This window comes from Balearica regulorum, chromosome 4 (assembly GCF_011004875.1).
Source record: "Balearica regulorum gibbericeps isolate bBalReg1 chromosome 4, bBalReg1.pri, whole genome shotgun sequence".
NCBI classification, from domain to species: Eukaryota; Metazoa; Chordata; class Aves; order Gruiformes; family Gruidae; genus Balearica; species Balearica regulorum.
Genome location: NC_046187.1, coordinates 40,643,342 through 40,665,747, shown reverse-complemented (window position 1 = coordinate 40,665,747; position 22,406 = coordinate 40,643,342). Strand labels below are relative to the sequence as shown.

General features: G+C 41.5%; 1 protein-coding gene across 3 annotated transcripts; it reads left to right on the top strand.

Moving 5' to 3' along the window:
• The first annotated feature begins 2,782 nt into the window (after positions 1-2,782).
• Positions 2,783-22,260, top strand: MFAP3L (microfibril associated protein 3 like). 3 transcript variants are annotated; one of them, XM_075751878.1, is made up of 3 exons: positions 2,783-2,986; positions 15,011-15,417; positions 19,089-22,260. In XM_075751878.1, the coding sequence occupies exons 2-3, from the start codon at positions 15,135-15,137 to the stop codon at positions 19,949-19,951; spliced, it is 1,146 nt and encodes a 381-aa protein (XP_075607993.1). In that variant the 5' UTR covers positions 2,783-2,986; positions 15,011-15,134; the 3' UTR covers positions 19,952-22,260. The 3 variants fall into 3 exon arrangements, with proteins under 3 accessions (XP_075607993.1, XP_075607991.1, XP_075607992.1); XM_075751876.1 differs by having other exon boundaries at positions 19,086-22,260; XM_075751877.1 differs by lacking the exon at positions 2,783-2,986 and adding an exon at positions 8,458-8,549 and having other exon boundaries at positions 19,086-22,260.
• Positions 22,261-22,406: the final 146 nt, after the last annotated feature.

Sequence of the window (22,406 nt, the reverse complement as noted above, 5' to 3'; positions counted from 1 at the left end):
CTTTACATGCTTTCATCTGGATATAATAATTTAATCTCAGGTAAATTAGGGAGACTTTTATAGCTAATCTAGAACTAGAGTATGCATCCAGAAGACCTGCATTACAGTCCCCACTCCACTCAGTGCCCCAGTCCTCTGCAGGCAGCTGATGCAAGCACTGTTGGAAAGGTGGGATGGAAAAATGCCTCCAGAAGTCCGCATGTTCACTTAACAGACTGGGAGTTCAGATCTTGCTCCAGGCTGGATAAAGCACGAATTTGAAGCCAGCTGTCCCTCTCTCTCCCAGAGACCTTAGCTGCTTTTTTCCTATGCACCAAAGACACCAAGCTTAGCCACCAGGGTGCAAAGTCAGTTCAGAAAGCTTGCCAAACTTGCAGCGCTTGAGGCACAAATGATACACCAGGTGGATATCCCTAACACTGGAAGCAAGGGCCAGGATCAGCTATTTCAAGCCCTGGACAAAGCAGCCTGACCTGCTGGCAGGCAGTTCCTTGCTGGTCTTCAGGAGTTTATGGTCAGATAGTGGCTGTGTGCCACGGGTGCTAGAAAAGGCACCTTCACAGCTCAGCTGTCTTCCTCAGGGCTCCTACACCTTGGCTGCAAGAGTGGGAGATGAGGAACAAAGAAAGGAACATCAAGGAAGCATTGAACTGAAGGAAGCTGTGCTTTTAACTGCTGTGGTGGTATAAGCCCTTGCTTCCTACCTGCTGCAGACCAGGAAGAGCAACAGGAGACTTCTCATGGTAGTCTTCATGGCTACATCTCCCTGCTGAGTTACCCCCCAGAACAGCTACAGTGAACGGGAAGACAAGGACGGGCCACACCAAGCATAGGAGACAGTGATCTCCCAGGAAAGGGCATAGAGCAAATAATGTGGTGGCCTTGCTGTCAGCAGTGGTGTGATATCAAGATGTGGAAGTGCTGGAAGGAGGCAAAAGTCCCAGAAAAAGTGCCTCTTCAGCAGGTGTGTGGGCATCCAAATTCCTATGGCTGTCTCCAGCAACACAGGCTTTGTTCACTGAAACCTGAGGAGACTGAAAGGGCAGGTACTTTCAGAGGGACTAAGGAAAAATATGTGACTTTTCCAAATACAAAAATTCACAAATCGGATATGCACTCAGAGAACAGCAGAGTGCTACTTGACTTCAAGGAGTTTGTGAGATCGGGGACTCAGTTATCTAAATGCTCCATCATTAACCAATAAATAAAAGCCACTCAGTTGTGCTCAAAACCAGTACTTAAACATGGGAAGAAGAAAAAACAAATGCATAGTAAGTGGGGCCAAGCTAGCACAAGTCACAGGTCAGTGGCAAACAAGGTCTGATGACCAAAACAGCTCCTCCCATCAAGAAAATGTTTTGCTGGGTGAGTGGATGAGTAAGAAGCACACTCCTTGACCTATTCCCTCAGTTGACACCTGGCTCTGGCCAAGCCTGACAACATCAGATGCGTCTTCCCCACTCTCTTCCAATTTTTCCATACTGGAGACCCTGAACGCAAGAAGCCCTGTTCAACTGCTGCAGCCACTCCTGCTCTTCTTGCATGCAAGGTGGATCCAGGTGCCCAGGCCCTTGGCATAACTAGTACAGCTCCCTGGAGTGGGTCTTCCTCTCCATTTCTGAAGCCTCTGTTGCTGTTCCTCTTCAGTTTTCCCTATGCAGGCTGGAGATCTGCCTTGATTGTATACCACAGTGCACCTCACATCCGCCTCCCCCTGCAATGAGATGCAGTCCTAATCCACGATTTTCTGGCAGTTTCAGCAAATGCTTTCTCATTTCATTACTCCTCCCAGGAGCAGAGGAGCTTCAGTTACCACCGCCTTGGAAGCAATCAGAAGAGGGTATCAAGGGCAGGGTCCAAGCCTGGCTGCAGGAGGATTACAAACATCTGGAAACACAGACCTCCACGGTTTAACCCACTGGCCTTGATGCTCAGCTGAAGGTGGCCCTTCATCCTCCTGTTCTGATGCCCCAAGGTCAGGGAGGAAGTATAGGAGAGTGACGCAGGACAGCACCAGCACACACCAGGTCCCAGCCAGACTCCTGCCTGCAGCTGCCTGCATACATCCAAATCCATTTTTGGCAGCTGCACAGCCTGCACAGGTAGCACCAACCACATTCAAGCAGTTATGCTCAAGCTAAAATACAGCTTTATCCTCTTGTGAACAGAGCACTTGGATACCTACAGTCATTGTCAGCTTCCCGCAAGCTGGGACCTCCTCGGACTGGGCTTAAACGGGAATCGGGTGCTGTAATCCCGTTATGAATATAGCCCAGCAGGGAAACCACGCGTGGCATGTCTCTGAAGCACAGCATTTTGATTTCCAAGATTATCCAAACAGGTTGGGTTTTTCCCCTTTCCCCGCAACACTTGCTCTCGGAGACATCCCCGAGAAGGGACGCGATGACAGGCGTGCGCATCCCGCCGGCCGGGGCTGCGCCGGCCGGCACTGAGGACCGCTCTCGCCGGACCACAGGCTCCGCACGGGCAGAGGCCACCCGCGGGGGCGGCGGGGTGACACCCCCGGCACTCCCGCCTCCCCTCCCAGCTGCCTCGCAGGAACCCGCAGGTTTCACACCCCTCCGCCTCGCCTCCAGCCGCCGCACAGCCCCCGCCGGGCCTGCACCGGCAGCTGCGCTCGTGCCCCGGCCTCGCCCCGGGGGCCCCGGGCGCTGCCGCTCCCCCGCGCCCCCCCCCCCCCGGGCCCCGGGGCCGCCCCCCGGCCCGGCCCCGAGCATGCTCAGTGCCGCCCTGACCTACTTTCCCCTGCCGGAGCCGGCAGCGGCGGAGCGGCGGGCAGCGCTGCGGCACGGCACGGCACGGCACGGCACGGCACGGCACTGCGGCAGCGCCGCGCTCCGCCCGCCCCGGCCCCGGCATGGTGCTGCGCGGGGCGCGCTGAGGGGCACGGCGGCGGCGGCGGCGGGCGCTGCCGCGGGGCGGTGGCGACGGCAGCAACGTGCGACCGGGAGCAGCCGGCGGGCAGGTGAGCGGGCGCGGCGGGGGGCGCGGGCCGCGGTTCCCCCGGCGGGCGGACGGGCAGGCGGGCAAGCAGGCGGCGGTCCCGAGGAGGCGCTGCCCGCCGCCACCTCGACCGGCCGCGCCGCCGGCACCTGCTGCGGGTGCCGGCGACCCGCGCCCTGGCCCCTGTGCCACGGTGGCTGCGGAGCTCCTCGACCCCCGGCGCGGAGCCCCGCCGGCGGCGGCCCCGGGAGAGCCTAAAGGGCCGGAGCACAGGGACGGTGACCGTGCCTGGGGGAGCACGGCGAGCCTGGCAAGCCCGACATCGTCCCTTTCTCCCGGCGGCTGGTTCACGAGGAGCCCGACGTGGGGAGCGGTAGCTATCCGCGCAACGGGAGTGGAGTAACGCTGTGTTCAGCATGAAAGTTGAAGCGATTAATTCAAATCAGCGCCGGGGCTTGCAGGAAAATGTGCTTCTTTAGGCAAAAAAGGCTAATGAGCCCAAAGCGTTTCCTGGAGACCTTCAACTCCTGCGCTCCCGCTGGAGCCGGCGATCAGGATGCTCGCTGCTGTCCCGCGCTGGGCAGGAGAGAGGGAGGTGTTAATTCGGTACAGAGACCTCTTCGATGGAGCTGACTTCTTAAGAGACCTTAAGTTGTGCTGCTTTAAATTTAAAGTAAAGCCTGCGTCCTGATATTTTGCTTTAATTACCCTTTTACTTCAAAGGATAGTCTCATGAGATAAAACTCAATTTCAGAAGTGCCCTGAGGGAACAACAATCTAAAACTTCAGAGCAGTCTTGCAATAACTATCAAATACTGTTTCTTAATGGGGCAAATTCGAGCAGCATAGGAGGAGTGAGCTTAAGAGAACAGAGAGCACTACTGAGCAGGCACTTTTCTAGTGCATTTATCTGGAGAGTCTTGTAAAAGACTTCCTAACAGTCCTCTTTCAGTTGTTAAATTGAAGCATCTCAAATGGAGCCTCCCTGATAACCCTGCTCCCAAAAGAAGAGTACCAACTGTGCAAGCAATGCTAAATACTAAATATGACCTTATTTTGTACATATTTGCCTGAAAGACTTTAAAGTTAGTTCACAGGGAACACAAAGGAGTTAAAAAGGAAAAAAATGTAGCATTTTAGTTGTTTAGAGCCATTACATTGTGGAAGAGTTTCTCTCTTCACTGCAGTAGGACAAAATACGGCAGATCTCTTTTCAATGGAGATGATGTTAGCACGGCAGGAATCTTTTGTCTGGCTGAGCATGTACAGTTAGCAACAGCACTGTTGATATACTTGTGGTTGGTGTAGTAGGAATCCTTTTTTATTAGAAAGCCTTCTCATTTAGACTGCAATATATCAACATTGGTTGATGTTGACTGCAGCTTACACAGCTGAAGTGCACATTGTACACTCTTGTTTTCAGAGGCCTAGACAAACAGCAGAACATCCACCAAAAAAAAGGCTTTCTTCCCACTTTAATATAGTGAAATGTGGTATTTGTCCAAGGCATGTTTCCCGTTCTGAAAGCTTAGAGATAAAATCAGTTGCTGTTAAAACGTATAACACGTGGTGGGAGCATGGCAGTGAATTCTGAAGTGATCTATATTGTACAATAAGACAAATACGGGTCCAGCTCTAATATGGAGGAGATGGATGGAGTCAGCACAGGAACCTATTTAAAGTGTATTCATCAATTTAACCAGGTTAAAAAAGTGTATTCATCACTTTAACCAGGAGAAAAAAAAAAAAAGAAAAAAAACGCAAACCACCCAACAGAAATATGCCAAGCCACCCCCATGCAGTTTAAAAGAGGGTCACGTATGTGACACAAATGATATGGGTGCTGGGGAATGATTTAAATGGAACAAAACCAATCTCCATTTCAGTTCTTACCTAGAAAGTTTGGAATCTGGGGACTGGCATTTGTTTTATGGTTTAAACTTATTGCCAGTATAAGGCACCACCAAGACACGGATGCAACTTCTAACAAGGAGAGTGAGCTTGCGAGGAGCTAAAGTAACCTCTATTGAGCTCTGCTAGCAGGGTCTTCTTTCTCTGTCAGCAAGTTGCACCTTTACTAGAAGTTTTTGCTGACACAAACCTATGATTCTACTTTGGGATATCCTGGACCATATTAGTATGTCATCAGAAGACTGTGGTGTAAGACCAAGCTCCTGGATACTTTCTGGAATTTTTTCATTTCTGCAATTCTGAGCTGCTGTCCATCCATGCAGTGTGCCTTTGCAAACCTCTCTTTGTAGTTTTAGTTTTGTTATTTAGTTCTGTTAACTAAAACAGTGGCATTTTCTATCCACATACAAACCCATCTTAGAAACATCATTTCCAAGACAATAGAGATGCTATTACTTTTCACCAGTTACTATTATTAAAATTACTTGTAGTAGCATTTTAGAGCATCATCATCTTCTATCTGCCAGGAAGGCTGTGAAGGGCAGACAAACAGACAAAACTTGTACCTATTTTTGTCAGGATAGAGGAATTCAAACAGATTTAGTGATTTTGATTTAGCTATCTAAAAATTTTGGTAGTGGACTTTCTTATTTCAGCGTAAAAGTGATTACCATGAGTAGCACCTGTTTATCAGAAATAAGGAGTTCTGTTCAGATGTGTGTAAATGTCTTATTTTGGAAGAGGGACACCACATGCGGAGGAATTACATTAAGAATAACCTACCTAGCCCAAACTTAACGTTTAATGGACATGATTCCGCCACACTGAGAGTTTTATACCAAGAAAAGATTTCTGCTGATGTTTTTAAGTCATGCAGGGCCAGGGCTGCAAGTGCATTGCTGTGTGTGCTGTCCCCAGTCATATGTGCCTGACTGTGTCGTACACATTCCTACCGACAATACTGGATGCTGATACCAATACTGGATGCTGAGAAAGTTATGTTACTTTAATGTTACATTTTTCAATCCAAAGGAGAAGTAACTGGCACAAAAGTCTGAAATTCTAGAGGTTCATTAGTAAACTCTTGAGGGCTTCCAGCTAAATTATTGCATATGCATGGCCTTATATAGACACGCTTGGAAAGGGCTGAATTGATCACGTTTGTGTACAAGCAAGACTTAAGTTATTGTGTGGTGCAGGCAAACTCCTTTGAATCCCATCTGCTAGCCTCTTTGTTACTTGTGGAGGAAATAGGCACAGGCACTTTTATCCTGAAATGATCCTTTTCTACTGCAATCAGTCATGAATGGTTAGATTCCTGTAAATTCCTCCTCTGACAAGGTTAATCCTGTCCTAATTACAGCATTCACGTGTAACCTCTTTGCCCTATATCCCAGAAACTGATAAATGTGAAAGCCAGTCATTAAAAATTATATCCATCTTGTGATTCAATAGGGATAGAAAAGAATTAGTCATACTCAAAGCTGGTTTCTCCTATGTTTTTTTCTCTTTTATATTCCAACTAAAATGGGAGCCTTTTGTTAAAATAGTATAATGAAAACTGTATCAATGCATTGAAAACGTTCACTTACTAAAAGCACATACAAAATCTAGAGTTTAAATAGTAGTAGACTTTATTCCTGCAAAGCCCTTCATATTTTTGTTTTAAAAAACCTTAATTTTTAATTTTAAGTCTTGTTTGAACATCCTACATCTGGGATTTTTCTTTTTAATTTGGAAAAAGAAAACAATTAGATGTGCTTAAAGGATGGTTAGCTTTGGCAAACACAGTTCAAAATTGGAACTGGAGGGAAGTGAATCAGGCTGCATTCTGCATTGCTATGTTCTTAGCAGGGTCATGTAAGCCATGCCAAGAGCATAGGAGATCTGTTGTATTTGCTGACTTCAGTTATTTAAACTGTCAGCAGAATAATGCTTACAGAGTGCCGGTATAAATAAAAGATAAGAGGTGAGTAAAGAAAATGAAGGATACATAGAACTTGGTGAGGCCAGGCAGCACGCAGATGTATGTGGAAGCACAGGAGAGATTCCCTCTGCATCTTCTTTGTTCCTCCTTTCTCAACAAAGGGGACTTTTAAGGATTGATCCGTCTGCATTTACTGCAACAGCAAAACAGCAGCTATGTTGAAAGCTCACAAGGAGTTAAGCAAGCATCTCTTTTACAGCCGTACCACACACACAGGTGTGTCTGGAATAATAGCTTTGTATACAAAACTGTATTGTGTGGTAATTGTCCAGCCTCCAAATAAAGACAAATGCTAAATAAATCTAGATAATCTACATAATTATTATACTTATGTCTTATACTTATTATAATTATACTTATGTCTTAGTATAAGATTAAAAATCCTGTAAAGAGTGTATAACTAATCAAATATAAGCTGGGCCTTAAAAAGTCTCCACTACCAATAGTGTTGAATCTGCTTTATGATCTGGGTAGCCCACAACTCAGTAGGACATTTCCACCACAGTACTTGTCTTGATTAGAAACAGCAAGCTTCTCCACTAAATGTAAAACTTTGCTTTGGTTTTACTGCAGTCATTAAAATACCTCCAAGAAAGAACACTTAAATCTCTCAATCCATATCAAAATGCATTTATGAACTACAACTTATTAATGAAAAGTTAAGCATCCAAGTTACCCGAGTGTTTCTGTTACTTCAGTGTATATAACAAAAAGTTGATTCAATACAGCAGAGATGCTGGGATTACAGGAGCTGCAACATCAAAAGGGAACTTTTCAGAGGTTTGGCATTCTGGAGGTACTTTTAAACAATCTCTCCAATAATTACCTACCAACAGCCTTCATCTCTTCATTTTTAGGTTAATGGATGAGGGTGTCTGAGTGTTCATTGACATGAGGGTAGTGCATATCAGACCATTCAAAGACGTGTTTAAATCAGTGAGTCCATTCAAATATTTCAAGTGAAGGGGGTCTTAAAGTCTCTAGGATGCCATATGCTGGCTAGTTTTGCAATATCAACACATAAAGAGGAAGAAAACTGAGGAGAAGTTTACAGTAAAAATATTCTAAAACATTTACACACTCATAAATGCAACGTGAAAAACTCCTTCATTGTACCACTGCTGAATAGAATGGCTTGTGTTTCTTTCCCTACACCAAAAGTCTGGATATAGCATTCATTTTCAATCACACATATAAAACATGCTTTCTTGCTGCACTTTATTGATACAGTATGGAACCCTGAAACTAAGATAACTGAATCTTTACAGTTGTTAACTTTACTCTGTTACCCCCTACAGTGTTGGATGTGTTCAGAACAAAATAACTTCAGAAGATACTCATTACAAATTTTACTCCGTTTTTGCCATTAATGGTAGAATAAGCTACGGCCCTTGATTGCTCCATTTTCTTGCTTTTGTTATTTGTCAGTTGTCACCTTACAAAACAAATTGACAAATGTTTGCCTGTAATAGCTTACCAGTGTCTACAAAACATAAAATGAATGTGTAGGCTCCTTTATTACAATTTTTTTTAAGACAGGAGTCCTAGAAAAGGGCTCCAGGTTGCCATACTGACAGCTGCTCTTGTTCACTGCCCAAGGCCATACACTGAGAAGACAATGAATACACAGAAGACAGTTAAGTCCCCACATTCTGCATAAACCATCATAATCTATGAACCTGTGCAGGTATTATTTATACAGTCTCTTTTGAATGTTCCTGAATTCCCAACTCTTATTTTACCTTGTGTCAAGAAATGGCAGTCTAGTCATTGCTAATCAAAAAACTTCCTTCTCTTTCCTCCCACTGCCCCATCTTCCACTTCAGTTTCACTGAAATTTGTCTCATTGTGAGAAGCAGTAAATACATATGCCTCAACTGTCTCCTTTACACAATTCAATATTATATATATTTTTAATAACATCTCTTCTTACTCATCTATCCTCTGAAGTCAGTAGTCTGAAAAGGTTATTTTAGTCTGTCCTGGAGTCTGACTTATTTCTGCTTTATTCTATTTCAAGATAAGATTTGCCACAACTGACAATTCTCTAGCATCAAGAAGCCAGATCTATCAGCAGATAATAACCCATGTATTTTAGAGTCTTGACTACCTACATGTGGGGAAAAACCCCAACATTCATTATTGCAGACACCCTAAATAAGTGATATTTCATTAGTTACCTAGCTTGGAAGTAAGTCCTCTCTATGTGGTTAAGGCATTCATTTATCATCTAAGTACAATGGAGAATGCCAAACACATTTTTTTCAGGCTGTAGTCAACACTCTCAGCCTGTCTTGTCATTCTAAAATACTGCTACTAAAAAATAAAGAGATTATAAAGGGGATCATGAAAGCAACTTCCCAGCATCCCATATAGAAATTTTTAAGACTAGCCGTATTTTTTCACAATGACTTGTCCAAGGCAATTCCTGTATTTGTGCTTCTCGTGTATTAGAGTTTCTTTAGGTTGGGATGAGCCTCTGGAGGCCATCTGGTCCAACACCCTGCTCAAAGCAGGACCACTGTAGACCAGTTGGTCAGGCCATATCTAGTCAAGTTTTGAACATCTTAAAGGATGGAGATGCCACAGCCCCTCTGGGCAGCCTGTTGCAGGGCTTGACTGATCCTGGTGAAAAAATTTTTCTTAAATAATCATAATTTCCGTTGTTGGAGTTTGTGTCCCTTGTCCTTTCACTGCGCACCCCTGAGAGGAGCCTGGGTCAGTCTTCTCTATACCGTCCCATCAGGTGGCTGAAGGCAGCACGTGTGACGCCAAGTGGCTGAGCATATGTGGCCAGGGCAGTAGGACGCAGCCCTGATCAGAAGTTTCTAAAAGATTCCCAGGCAGATGAAAGCGGCTGAAGAGACTGAAACATGCACATAGTTGGGAGCTGCTGCCCAGTTGGGAAGCCCCAGTCTCGATGTGCAGAAGGAAGCTCTTCATCTTACAAACATCACCAGCCTGCCACCTATTCAGCATAGCCAGGGAAGCAGAAACCCATAAAGTTATGAAGGACTGAAATCCCTCCCAAAGAGAAGGAAGAGAGCAGCTCTTTCAGAACTAAGCCTTGATATTTTATTGACTAGCAAATGACTAGAAAAATAAATCAGAAAGTTTCTGCTAGTTCTAAGTGAGTGACATTTTTCTTCATCTGCCTGTCTGGACCCTAATAGCTTACTTAGCCTTTTCAGTAGGTGGTTCTCACTCTTAAGCTGATGAACTGGCAGTGAGCTTCTCACCTTCTCTACAGCGTAAGTTCCTTCATTTGCATTCCTGTTGCAGTAAAACCTGTTAACTTTTACTTTTGCCCACTCTGTAAAGGCATTGCCCATGGAAATTAGGAAAGCTAGTAAGCAGTTCTTAAATGATAATGAATTAGCTTTTATTTTGTTTTGTAGCATCATCCTTGATAATTATTTATAGACAAATGAGAACTAGAATGCAAAGAATTTAATTTTCTTTATCACTTACAAGCCAAGCAAGATAGCATTGAGATGTTAAAGCTATAGGAACAGAATTTATGCATTATCCAATAAGCTGGCTTCTTGTGCTTCACATCTGAATTGAATAACCTCACAGTTAATAGGATTACACATTATTACAAGAACAAGAACAGGCCAGTCTTAGAGAAGTGAGCGAGTCAGGAAAAGGTATGCATCACTGCCCTCCTTTTCTGTTCTTTTGTGCTCTGTCATCATGTTGTTTTGCACAAATGCAGTACTTATAAATGTGGCCCCTCACCCACAGTCATTTCCTTTGGTGGTGGTAATACTGGGAAGCAAACTCATCTGTGATGTGAAGAAATAAATGGTCACTCAGAACATGTCTCTCAGTGATTACTGTTCCCAGCCAGTCTGAGCTGTAAGTGTCTTCTGCTTAGACTGAAACTTCATTTTGGACAGAGAAGTTTTAACCTGGTTTTGTCCCTGTTTCACATAGTTAGGTGTAATACCACCACCCTGCAGCTGTGCTTGTTCTAGAGCACATTCCAGGGAACTTCTCTGGATAGAAATGCGTAGAGAGCACGCTAGAGCTAGCTGTCGTGTCACTTAGAAGCAAAGCCTGTCGTAGTTCCCTCATGCGGCTCAAATCTCGTGCAATTTTCCTTGGAAGTTAATACCACGAGCAGTATATCTGTTACTTTCAGTTTTTCAGTTTATACCATTTGGGTTGGGAAAGAAAAAAACCAAAACTATTTAATGTAAGGACCACTGGCAACCATCTTTCAGTGGTAAATGTTGCTACAGATACAATACGGCAGGGTAAGTTATCTGTATATATGTTCTAGGTGCTGGAGGAGAGTTTGGGGATTCCTCTGATTCCATCTTGGGAGGTAAGCCTGTCCCTGACTACAACTTTGGGTGGAAAAGGTAGCTCAGAATAGCCGGGGGTGTTATTTTTCCTATTAATGCACCACAGTTTTAACATTTAAAAAAAAAAAAAGGAAAAAAGTGTATGTAACTGTATTAAATATATTATAAACTTTTACTTTTTATAAGTCTTACACACTTAGCTCATATGCATTGGGGATGGGAGAAAGGAATGCTTACATTCTTTCCATGACCAGAAATTTAACTTTTTGTTTACAGGGACCCTTTTGTGGCAAAAATGCTCCCAGAGATTCAGTCTGTTCCTACAGAGCAATACTTAATATTGCAGATGTCCTCTTTCATTAGTGTCCTGTGTTAGTCTTGAGGAGTTATTACAGGAATCTTTGTTTTAGTCTACTCAATCCTGCTTTCTCTGACCTAGGGTCAGATTAAAAGGTCACAATTTTGGCTGCCTTCATCAGGTTATCATGGGCCACAGCTAATTACCACCTCTCATGGCCGAGATCCAGGGTGACAGCACTGTGCCAACTTCTCCATTATTTTGGATTCTCTTGCTGCTTTGCCAGAAGTGGGCAGACATCACTAGCAGCCCTATTTCAGTCTCCTTAGCCTTCTCCCCATTTAGTTGTGTGATTGAATCATAATCCATTACATCACTTATGTTTAACAAAGCAGCTGGCTCCCAGATTTGTTTTCCCTGATATCCTACATCCTTGTGCCTACGGCAAAGCAGTAAGACAGAAACTCCCTTTGCACCAGCGTCTGGTGTGAACACATTTCCTATCTTTTCAGTTCTCTCTCTCTCTCTGCTTCTTCCTGCTTTCCTAACCTGACTCTTATCATTTTTTGGTCCTGCTCAACAGGTTAGCAGAGGGTCCTGGATGTCTAGTTCCCTCCATGGCCACCCTTTAACTTTCTTGTGCTAGGCAAAGCTAGGAAGACCTTTCTGGTTTTTTTTTTCATTTTTTTGTTCCCCAGTAACAATGCAGAGGATGCACACCAAAAAAAAAGATTCCCTATCACTTCCTAGTTGCCCTGGGAGCATTTGTCTAAACTTGCATCTTAAACAGTGCTCTTCAGAGAGATCTCTCCCTGACTCCTTGAACATACTCAAGTGTCCATCAAGAGCACTTCCCTGGATGGCACGTGAAAGCAGCAGCCACGATTTCCAAACATTCTGCTTTAAACCTACTGCCTCATTACTCCTCATACTAGCCATCAAACTGTATTTATTTCAAATAAATGCATCTGCAAGGGTATTTAGCCTTTTCTTAATATTCTTCATTTCAGAAACATACATGGGAAAGCACATTCCCAGGAGTGACATGACTAGGCATGAATCTCCCACAGTAGAGATAAATTATTTGGCTCTATTTCTTAAAATTTTCTGCAGCTATTTATGATTCAATTCTGTGCCAGAGTAAGGGAGTCACTGTTATTTTCAGACAAGTAATTGGCCCTTTGACAATGTTAAGAACCAGTCACATTTGTTATCACTACACAAACGTTTGGTTTTTGCTTTCATATGCTCTGTGTTAAATACAGGTAAATGTACAGAATAGGCACACCTTACACTGCCATCATACACTTTCCAAACATCCATCCACAGCATCCCTGTGCTGTAGGGATTCAGTGGGCCACCAACTGGCCTTCCTTACAGGTTTTCTGTTTACCCATTGGGGTGATGCTGTTTCATTTCCTTCTGGAATGCAAATTGCTTTCTGCTCCAAACATCTTTTTTGATTGCTACTGATTTTTCTGCCATTGAAAAATATGGTAGGCTCAAATACAATAATAACATGCTACAGCCAGTAATTAGCAACACAAAGCTTAATCAATTTATGTTGTTCTTTTGCCCTTCCCATTGTCTTAATGCAGCCAGTCTTTGTTCCTGCTCCCTTGCCAGGAACTATGACGTGTCTTTTGGCTTTTCTGTATGGCGCAATGCAGATCTATAACACTGTACAGAAAGATTTTATAGAGTGAATATGTGTAACCATAAAGAATGGCTGTCTCCAAGGTTAATGGAGTAGTAGAAATGAGATGTAAATAGTTACTGAAGTGAATAGGCAGAACTGAAGGATTTTTTCAAAGTACCGATTCAGACAGGCTGTACCTATAGAGAACTTCAAAAGCGCAGGCTCTACATGCTTTGCGTAATTGGAAATGGATTTCTGAAGTCATTGTTTAAATAGCTTTATATAACAAATGAGATTTGCATATTAATTTAAAGAAGTTAAAAATTATTCTAGCTGCTCAAGTCAAATATTTCCACATTCAATACTTAGAAAAGTGGAGAAAAAAAAATGAGGGCAGGCTTGGAGTTGCAACAGGCAGACACTCCATGCATGTATCTTATCTAAAAAAACATAGTTTGTCATTTCTGGTAAGGATGCGTCCTACAAAATATAATAACAGTTGTATGTATATGCATGACATCAAGTTCATTGCCTTACAGAGAACAGGGGGTGGAGAAGAAAACAACCTAAGTCAAGTATTACCAGGTTTTTTCTTTCCTTTTTGAATAAAGAAGTGAAGAGGGAAGGGGATTATTTTGGGGTGTTTGGTTTGGTTTGGGGGGTTTTTTAAGTGTTTCCTTTATATATGGAACTTACCTAATCTTGTCACCAGTCATTTTCCATGCTAAGGTAGAAGGTTTGTTAGATAGTTACAGTTACCTATATTTGGATTCCAGGTAATAATAATAATAATTCCTCTAATAAGTTTCACTATGTTTCAGTTATTTACCTTGCACAAACATGAGTAAAACCAGTGTAGTCAGATACTCTGATGTGATTTTAACATCATTTGTGGTCCGTAGACTCTTAGTGAAATTTTCGAAGGTGCTCGTTTTGAGGCCAACATTGTGCCCTCAGTCAGCACTGAATGCCAGTTGTGTTCACTGGGAGCATAATGAGGCCAATAGAGAGCACATTTCTAAACCCCCCCCCCCCTCCTCTGTCTACAGACTGGAAAAACTGTTTAAAAAAGGGCTCATTGTAGATGATTAGTCGAGGGAAAATATTGTAGTGAGAGTGTGCAAAAAGTATACAGGGAAAATGCTTCATACCACATAAGGAATGGAAAAGTCCCAACTTGGTTTGTATCTCAAAGAAGTCTTACCCATAATTATGTCACTAGCAAGTATTTTTCTTTCTCAATCTGCTCCAAAAATGACATTGAAATTACTTGATCAACCACTAAATATCCTCTTTCAAGAATATCCTTCCATGCTATGTTTTATTTCAGAAAACTTAAAAAAATGCAATAGCTTAAGAAAAGTGAATGGTCTGAGATGTTTTGCTGTATGTGCTATTGTATTTGGACAAAATTGTGTATATTAAGGATTCCACTATCAGCTCCAAAAACCTTTCCTGGAGCAGTTCTTTCTTACACCATGTTTTACAATTCATCTAACACCACGCACGTGACAGCGGCAGCACTGAACTGGTAGTGACAGCTTTAATGTACCTTACCTTTGTTTTGCCTGTTGATTTTGCAAATGTTAAAAAAAAAAAAAAAAATCTGTAGAACTTCTGGCATAAAACTGTAGCTGCTGCTGTAGCTAAATTGCTGCTAAGTGTCTAGGTGATATAAGCCTTCTCCCACGCCTGTCACTCTGAAAAACACTATTGTCAGAAAAATGTGTGCATCTTTTTCCAGTAAGAATAAGGACTGTGATAACATTAGCATTTAGACAAGACACTGAGCTGTTGATTATGAAATGCATTAATGGATGTGTCACTGTTTTAAAAGAGCACATCTAATGGATTGTTTATACATGCCATCTCATTGCACTTATTTATTTATTTTATAGGATATTTTAAACATAAAATTGCACAGATCAAAGTAGAACTCTCCCGTGACCTCCTCACCTCAAGGGCCTGCTGCGTTCAACAGAACTGATCCCAGTTCCCAGCCAGTTGCATATTCCACTGAAAATGAACATACTGAACAACCACCACTTTTTGTACTTTCTGCCTACAACACACCTTGTCATCTTACTAGCAGCTTTGACAACTGCTGAGGATGTGACTAATAGCACTTTCAACCGCACTGACATGAACACAGGATCTGTGCCTGTGGTGATCTCCCACATCGACCATATTATAGTCAAGGAGGGGAGTAGTGCCTTGATCGACTGCAATGTCCAAGCTAGTCCTAGTCCACATTACAGATGGTACAATTCCAACGGCCGCCTGCTCCAAGAGGAAGACAATAAAGGTAAGATCTTAGTATTCTCACGGATATAGCCTGTCCAGAGACAGTTCTGATTTCAGCAGGTTGACCAATAACCTGAATTTAATGGCCTGACTGTGGTGTTGTCCTGTGTGAAAAAATATATGAAAGACCATTGGCAGCCATAAATTTGTTGTGCGCACCTTGGAAGAAAACAGTAATGTTTTTGTAATGTGTTATTTATAGCAACACATAGCAAGAAGCTGAAGCACTTAAGAGAAGGTGTAGACAGGCTTGTTTTCATTGGAAGACTTCAGGTTTGATCCTATTTCCCTTTCTGCCCTCTTTTGTTCTTCTCTGGCACCAAAAAAGAGTAAAAAGCTATTTTCTAACTCAAGGGGAGGATTCTCTTGACATATGGGAATAGTTTATTGGCATGAATTCAACACAGCTAACTCCTTGATACGCCTCCTGTCTTTATGCATAGTGCCATGGGAGTGTGAGAAACCGGAGATGCTCTGAATGACCAACAGAAGAGCCTATATAGGGCAGCAGTCGGAAGGACAAGCCAAGTTTGAGCCTTCCTGGCTTTAGTTAAGACTCTTCAGTTGCATTTTACAGAGACCTTAATTACACATGAGCTTGTTTTCCTTAAATGGAAGGTTTGGGTGATAATCCTAGTTATACTTCTCAGGAACGTTTTGGGGGGGGCAGGGAATGGAAGGTGTTTTGCTTATGTAATCCTTCCATACTGACTGCTTTGTTCACAGCATGGTGAAATAAACTCTTAATTATCCATACTCAGTGCAAGATAGCTTGCCTAACTAATAGCTGACCTGAGGGAGAATTCTGCTATGACAGGAGTAATGATTGACCCAGCTGGATGTGCAACAGGATAGTGTATATCTGTAAAAGCTTACTGCATAACTGGTTATACTTTAAATTACAGTATTTTATCATTTTCTGAGTAAAGGTAGAAAAAGGAACTACTTCAGCTAGTAAGTGAACTTCCAGATATAATGTGTGCCGTCATGGCAATATACTGTGATTAGTGTGCTAAAATGTTTTCCTAAGGCTCACTAACAGAAATTTTCCCCTTTAGTTAGGCGTCTAACTTTAGGTCTTTGCATAGTCAACTGAGAGAAGTAGCTACTAACACAAACATTCAGATAGGTGATCAAAAACTTTGACCAAGTCAGTAAAAATTGCAGATGTAGTGTTAAGACAACATCACTTTAACCTAGACTTTCAACAGTGCACTTCCTCCTTTAAGAAACTGACTGTCTTCCTGTAAGAAATGTTTCCTAGCACAAGACCATTCTTTACTATGTATATCGTTATGTTGAGTACGGCATTGAACTGTTATCAAAACCCAGCAATGATACCTTTTCTAATCATTGTTTTCTCATTGGGTGTATATTGTTTGCCAGAATCCATTGGCACAGACCCAGTTATTAAGTCACAGTTCAATGCCATTATGTCATTTATAACAGCTAAAGCCAGGATATATCAGCAAGGCATCTCATCATTTTACAATTAATAAAGATGTACTTTGCCAACATTGCAATTCAAAGAAATACTGAGCAGTCAATACTCTATTGTTTCATATTCTAGAGGTGGAGAAAGAAGTGTCATCTGTTACAGGTGCTTACATTTCCTCTGTAAGGGAGTTCTCTGAATTTGCCTGACTTTAGCAGATTGGGGTGATTTTTTAATATCAAGTTCTGCTTTAGACTGAGCTTTCTCTTTATTCTGTAATTTTTAATTTGAGGCAAAGTGATTCAGCTGTTTTCAAGAATTAAGCTAGGGCAAAAAAATAGTGTTTCAGCTAAGTTAAAAATTCTAAGTAAGAGAATAAAAAAGATGTAATTAACAACTGTCCATACAGGAACTGAGTCAGGAATCTTGTGGGAATACTTTTTACATAGGCTTCTACTGGAGATAATGTAAAAAAAATTTTGGTTAGCCATGTTTAATTAGAAAAACTTTTTAAATGGTAAAAGCCCATAACTACTCTGAATTAAAGGCTTTTTTTGGCTATTGAGCTTCAGAATTGCTCACAGATTCTTCCTTGAAAGACATAAAGTGAAAAAATAAATAGAATAATCTTTGTAACAACAAAAGAACTTCCATGAAGAGGATAAAATAAATGTAGAAGCAAGGTATACACCAATCTGTGGCAGGACTACAATCCCTGCCTCGCGATTTACATGCATTGCACAGGGGTTTTGTGCTGATTTAGTCCTCATGGATTCTGTGTCTTTGCTCAGCTGCCTTAATAGCCTTAAATTGCAGCTGGTTAGGTTAGGTTTAAGAAAAAACAACTTTCTGATAGTAAAAATAGGTAAACATCTGAAATTCCTTGCTGCAGAAGGTTATTGAAATTCCATTACTGCCTTCAACAGGTACCTGTCAGGAATGACTTGGGATTGTGTTGCAGAGACTGTAAACTGTTGAGTCTGCCTCTGAGCAGCAGTATGTATTAGATGATCTTGTTGGCTTACATCAGCCTATGTCATTGTGTTACAAAGAAATCTTCTGTATGATATCTCCCTGTATGAGGTGTTCAGAAGGCACAGAGGCACTCCTACACTTTCTGGCTGTTCTCTCCACCATGTGAACGCTTCCAAGAGTGGGTTTACATGAAGGAAAATTGACAGCAGGCTTTCCTATTGGAGTTGAATCATATTTTTTATAGCAAAGTTGCAATTTAATAAGTTGTATCACCGAATAAAGCAAAAATACACATCCTCAGCTCTTAAATGGTAGTGATATTTGAATAAAAATGCTCACTTCAGGAACTAAAAATCTAATTTATCAATATATAATGGCAAACACAATAACTAGCTGAATCTTGAGTCACTTTAGCAATGATAGGAGTGCTGGGTTTTAACGTGTTGTTTCAAACTCCATTTAATAGCTAAATTATTCTGCTGTGCCAGGTTCAAAGGATATGAAATGTACATGTACAATTACATGTAGTGACCAAAGATATCAATTATATTACACTGATAGAAATGTGAAAGTAAAAGTCCACTGTGGTGTGTAGTAGTTCGCACTGGCAAACAAGATGTTCTCTTAGTTGGCCATAGCTCTTCTCTTTCCCATCCATCTTACTCCTCCTGTCCTATTTCCTTTTTTTAAAATAATAATTCAGAATTAAATTCTGAACACCTCAGAGGGCAGGCAGTGTAGTACATGGTGTCTGAAATTTTACTTTTTTTTTAAAGTTTACATTAACAATTATATGAGATACTGTAACAAAACACCAAAAATAACCCAATTGTAAGAAAATGGATTGTCAGGGAACAAAACAAGGAGGGCTCAGTAGGTTTTTCTGCCTCACAATCCCATTGTTACTGTTCTTTGAGGAAGTGTGGCATGTGTTTGGGAGGCTCTCTGGGATAAGTAGTCATATTTTTGTAACTTAACTGACCATAAGATTGTGACAGATGTCATGCATATTAACTGGTTTTTTAATGAGACTTTTAGGGCATGATCTGATTATTGACAGTTGATGTCAGGGATTTGATAGTAACACAGCTAGGGTCTCCGGGACAGATAGACTGTTGTGATGGCAAATACTTTGTTTTCTTGTGAACATTATTTTCTTCTTCCAAAATCTGAAGCCAGTTTGACAAAGCTGATGTTTAAGACTATACTGATCATGTGAACAAAATACTTTTAACTAAGTTACTCTGTTTCCTCTCCAGCAGGAAAATGGTGGTTTCTTGACAATGGGCTACTGAACATTACCAGCGTGTCTTTTGAAGACAGAGGTAAATACACATGTGTCGCATCTAATATGTATGGCAGTGTTAACAATACTGTGACACTGAGAGTTGTTTTTACCTCCGGAGATATGGGAATCTATTACATGATTGTCTGCCTTGTAGCTTTTACCATTGTTATGATACTGAACATTACTCGGTTATGTATGATGAGCAGTCATCTGAAGAAAACAGAGAAAGCAATCAATGAATTCTTCAGAACAGAAGGGGCAGAGAAGCTCCAGAAAGCCTTTGAGATTGCGAAGCGTATCCCAATTATCACTTCAGCCAAAACGCTTGAGCTTGCCAAAGTAACCCAGTTCAAGACCATGGAATTTGCTCGCTATATTGAAGAGCTTGCTCGGAGCGTACCTTTGCCACCTCTCATCATGAACTGCAGGACCATAATGGAAGAAATTATGGAGGTTGTTGGTCTGGAGGAGCAAGGACAGAATTTTGTACGGCAGACAGCAGAAGGCCAAGAAACCACTGAAACAGATGAGCTGTATATGATCCCAAATGCTTTGAAGCGCAGTGACTCTCCCACAGCGGACTCGGACGCATCATCACTGCACGAACCACCTCAACAGATTGCAATAAGAGTGTCGGTTCACCCGTTGTCCAAAAAGGACTGCATGGACGGTCAGTCTCAAGAAAGCGTGCAGTTGGACACCAAGGAAGAAGACACTCCTCAAACACCAGCACTTCCTGCAGAGCCCCCTCCTGAGCCTTCTGCCGAACTCAGTTCTGATGACACAGCATTGGCAAATGACAAAAATACATGCGTTATATATGAAAGCCATGTATGATAGTTACTCCTGAATCTATGCATAGCAGGAAAATCAGGTGGAGCTCTTTTAAAAATACATATTGTACTTGCCGCTAAGCCTTACCTGGAGACTATCATAGCAAAAGCATGTATGTGGATTATTTGGCACTTTCTTCTCAGTTTGACTTTAGTTTACCATGATGTATGGCAAAGTAATTGCTATTACATTAATATTAATTGCTCTTTTCAATTAGGAGTATTTCTAAGAAACATTTACCTCAGCATTTTCTAGGTTGGAGTCACCTGTAGTGGCCTCCTGGAAGTCATCGGTAGTCTTTGATGTAGGACACTTAAACTTACTAAACATAAAACTGGTTTTCATTTTCCTCCTTCACGCTCGTTATTTCCATCTATTGCATTTTTGCAAATATTATCTTGTGAATTTGAAATATTGCCCAAGAGGCAGCACTCCAGTAGCCAAATAAAATCCTAATAGATCCCATTTACAAAGCCTGTTTGCTCAGCTGCATTGTGATTTACAGGGCTATTAAAGAAAGTTAAAATGTTTCCATTTCATTTGAGACCACACTGCTTAGGCACAAGGGAAATAGTTTTCCCTTTTCCATGGAATAAAGATGCCAACAATTGGGGTATTTTCACACCAAGAAACAACTTTGAGGTGTATTTTACAGATGGAAAAGCCTTTAAACATCTTGCAGAAAGTTGCAGTCACAACAGCTCTGCAGGGGATTTTTGCATCTATTTGCCCATTTTTTAGTTTGTGAGAAGTTTATATGGAAAACAGCTGCAAATATGCAAGATGTCTTGTTTTATAGTAATTTGGTAGGAGTAAGTATGCACTACCTTACCAGAAGATATGCAGGTTCCTTAACAGGCCTGCAAATGCCAGTAGCTAGCTGGTGACAAGGCTGAAATGGCAGAAGACCCTTTTATTGGGATTCTCAATTTTGTGCAGACTCATGTTCTGAAGATCAAGCCTAAATTCATCCTTAAGCATAAATTTAGGAGTGTTTTATCCAAACAAAAAAACCCCTTATAATCAAGTGTGTTATGAAATTACAGTGATGATCACACAAAATGTTTACTGTGTTATAATTACTTTGGTATTTTAAGAACCTCCTACGTATGTAGGATGTTCACTGCTTGAGTACATATGACTCTACCCCAGTAAAGCTTTAATGATCACAGCAATTGTGGCATTAAAAAGGATCAACATTTATGCCAGGAAATGTCAGGAGTGGAAGGGAAGTGATAATTTCTATTGCAGACAGGCAATAAAAAAGACCTTCTCTGGAGTGAGTCTGGGAAGAAAGCATTTACAAGGAGTAGTTTGTGTAGGATTAATAGCATATTACTTAATTACCTGACACACATTTAATTTGGAACTAATGAACAAACTACCACCTTATAGTTTTTAAGAAGGACTGTAGTGTAAGTATAGATACTCTATAAATATGGAATCAAGTATATTGCAGAAAAAGAAGTCACTTAGGTCTATGGGGAGATGATGCATGGATGGCTTTTGGGACATTTTATTGAAGTAGCCACATCTACATAAGGTGTCTGTTGGAGGCAGTCAGAAATATTAACTGCATGGGTAATTGAGACCAAACAAAGTCAAAGTTGCAGCTGTCTAAAAAACCCTTGATAATGAACTGAGGTTTTATGTCAACCTCCTCATGTTAAAATGCAGAGCTTCACTAGCAGTGTAATACAGAACACCCTGTGACTTACATAGGTGATGCAGAGAAGGCTCCGTATTTACCTTTCTGTGGTTATTAAAAAAAAATACATGTTTAATAACAGCCTTCAGATTTTGTGACCAACTTGTGAAAATGACAGCATTTAGCTGCCTAAAGTTTGTGCTCACCGCAGTGGCAGGCATCTATACAAAATGCATTTGCACATGCAAGGGCAGAGTCCCTTTAGGAATGTGGCTGGAAATATTTTAGTTCCAGTGAAGCAATATAAATCTAGAACACAGGGTAGATTAAGAGAATACCGTAAAGAACCTCACTTCTGACCAGTGTGATTGAAAATACTGCTGATGCAAACTGTTAACTTCTTTTCTGAGTCCAAAGTGCATTTCTGTTTTTAGTTTTTCAAGTCGCTTAATTTGCTTCTAATATGAAAAAGGACAAGGGCAGAAACAAGAGCAGGAATGTGCACTAAATTCTTTTAATTCACCTTGACCTCCTGAAAAGAGGCATCTTGATTTTCTGCCTGTCCAGCATTTACAAACAATGCTTGTGCATCCTAAATTAACTGCCAGGTGCCCAACTACGATTGCACAGATAAGGAAGGATGTTCTCCTTGAAAACATAAAAATAACTTTTAAATTACACTTTAAAATAAAAAAAAGGTTTCAAAATTATTTATTAAAATATAGTATTTTAATTTTATTTTTTTTAAATTACGAACTTCTTATAGTGGAGACCAAACCCCTCCCATGTATTCATATGGTGATTGGTACC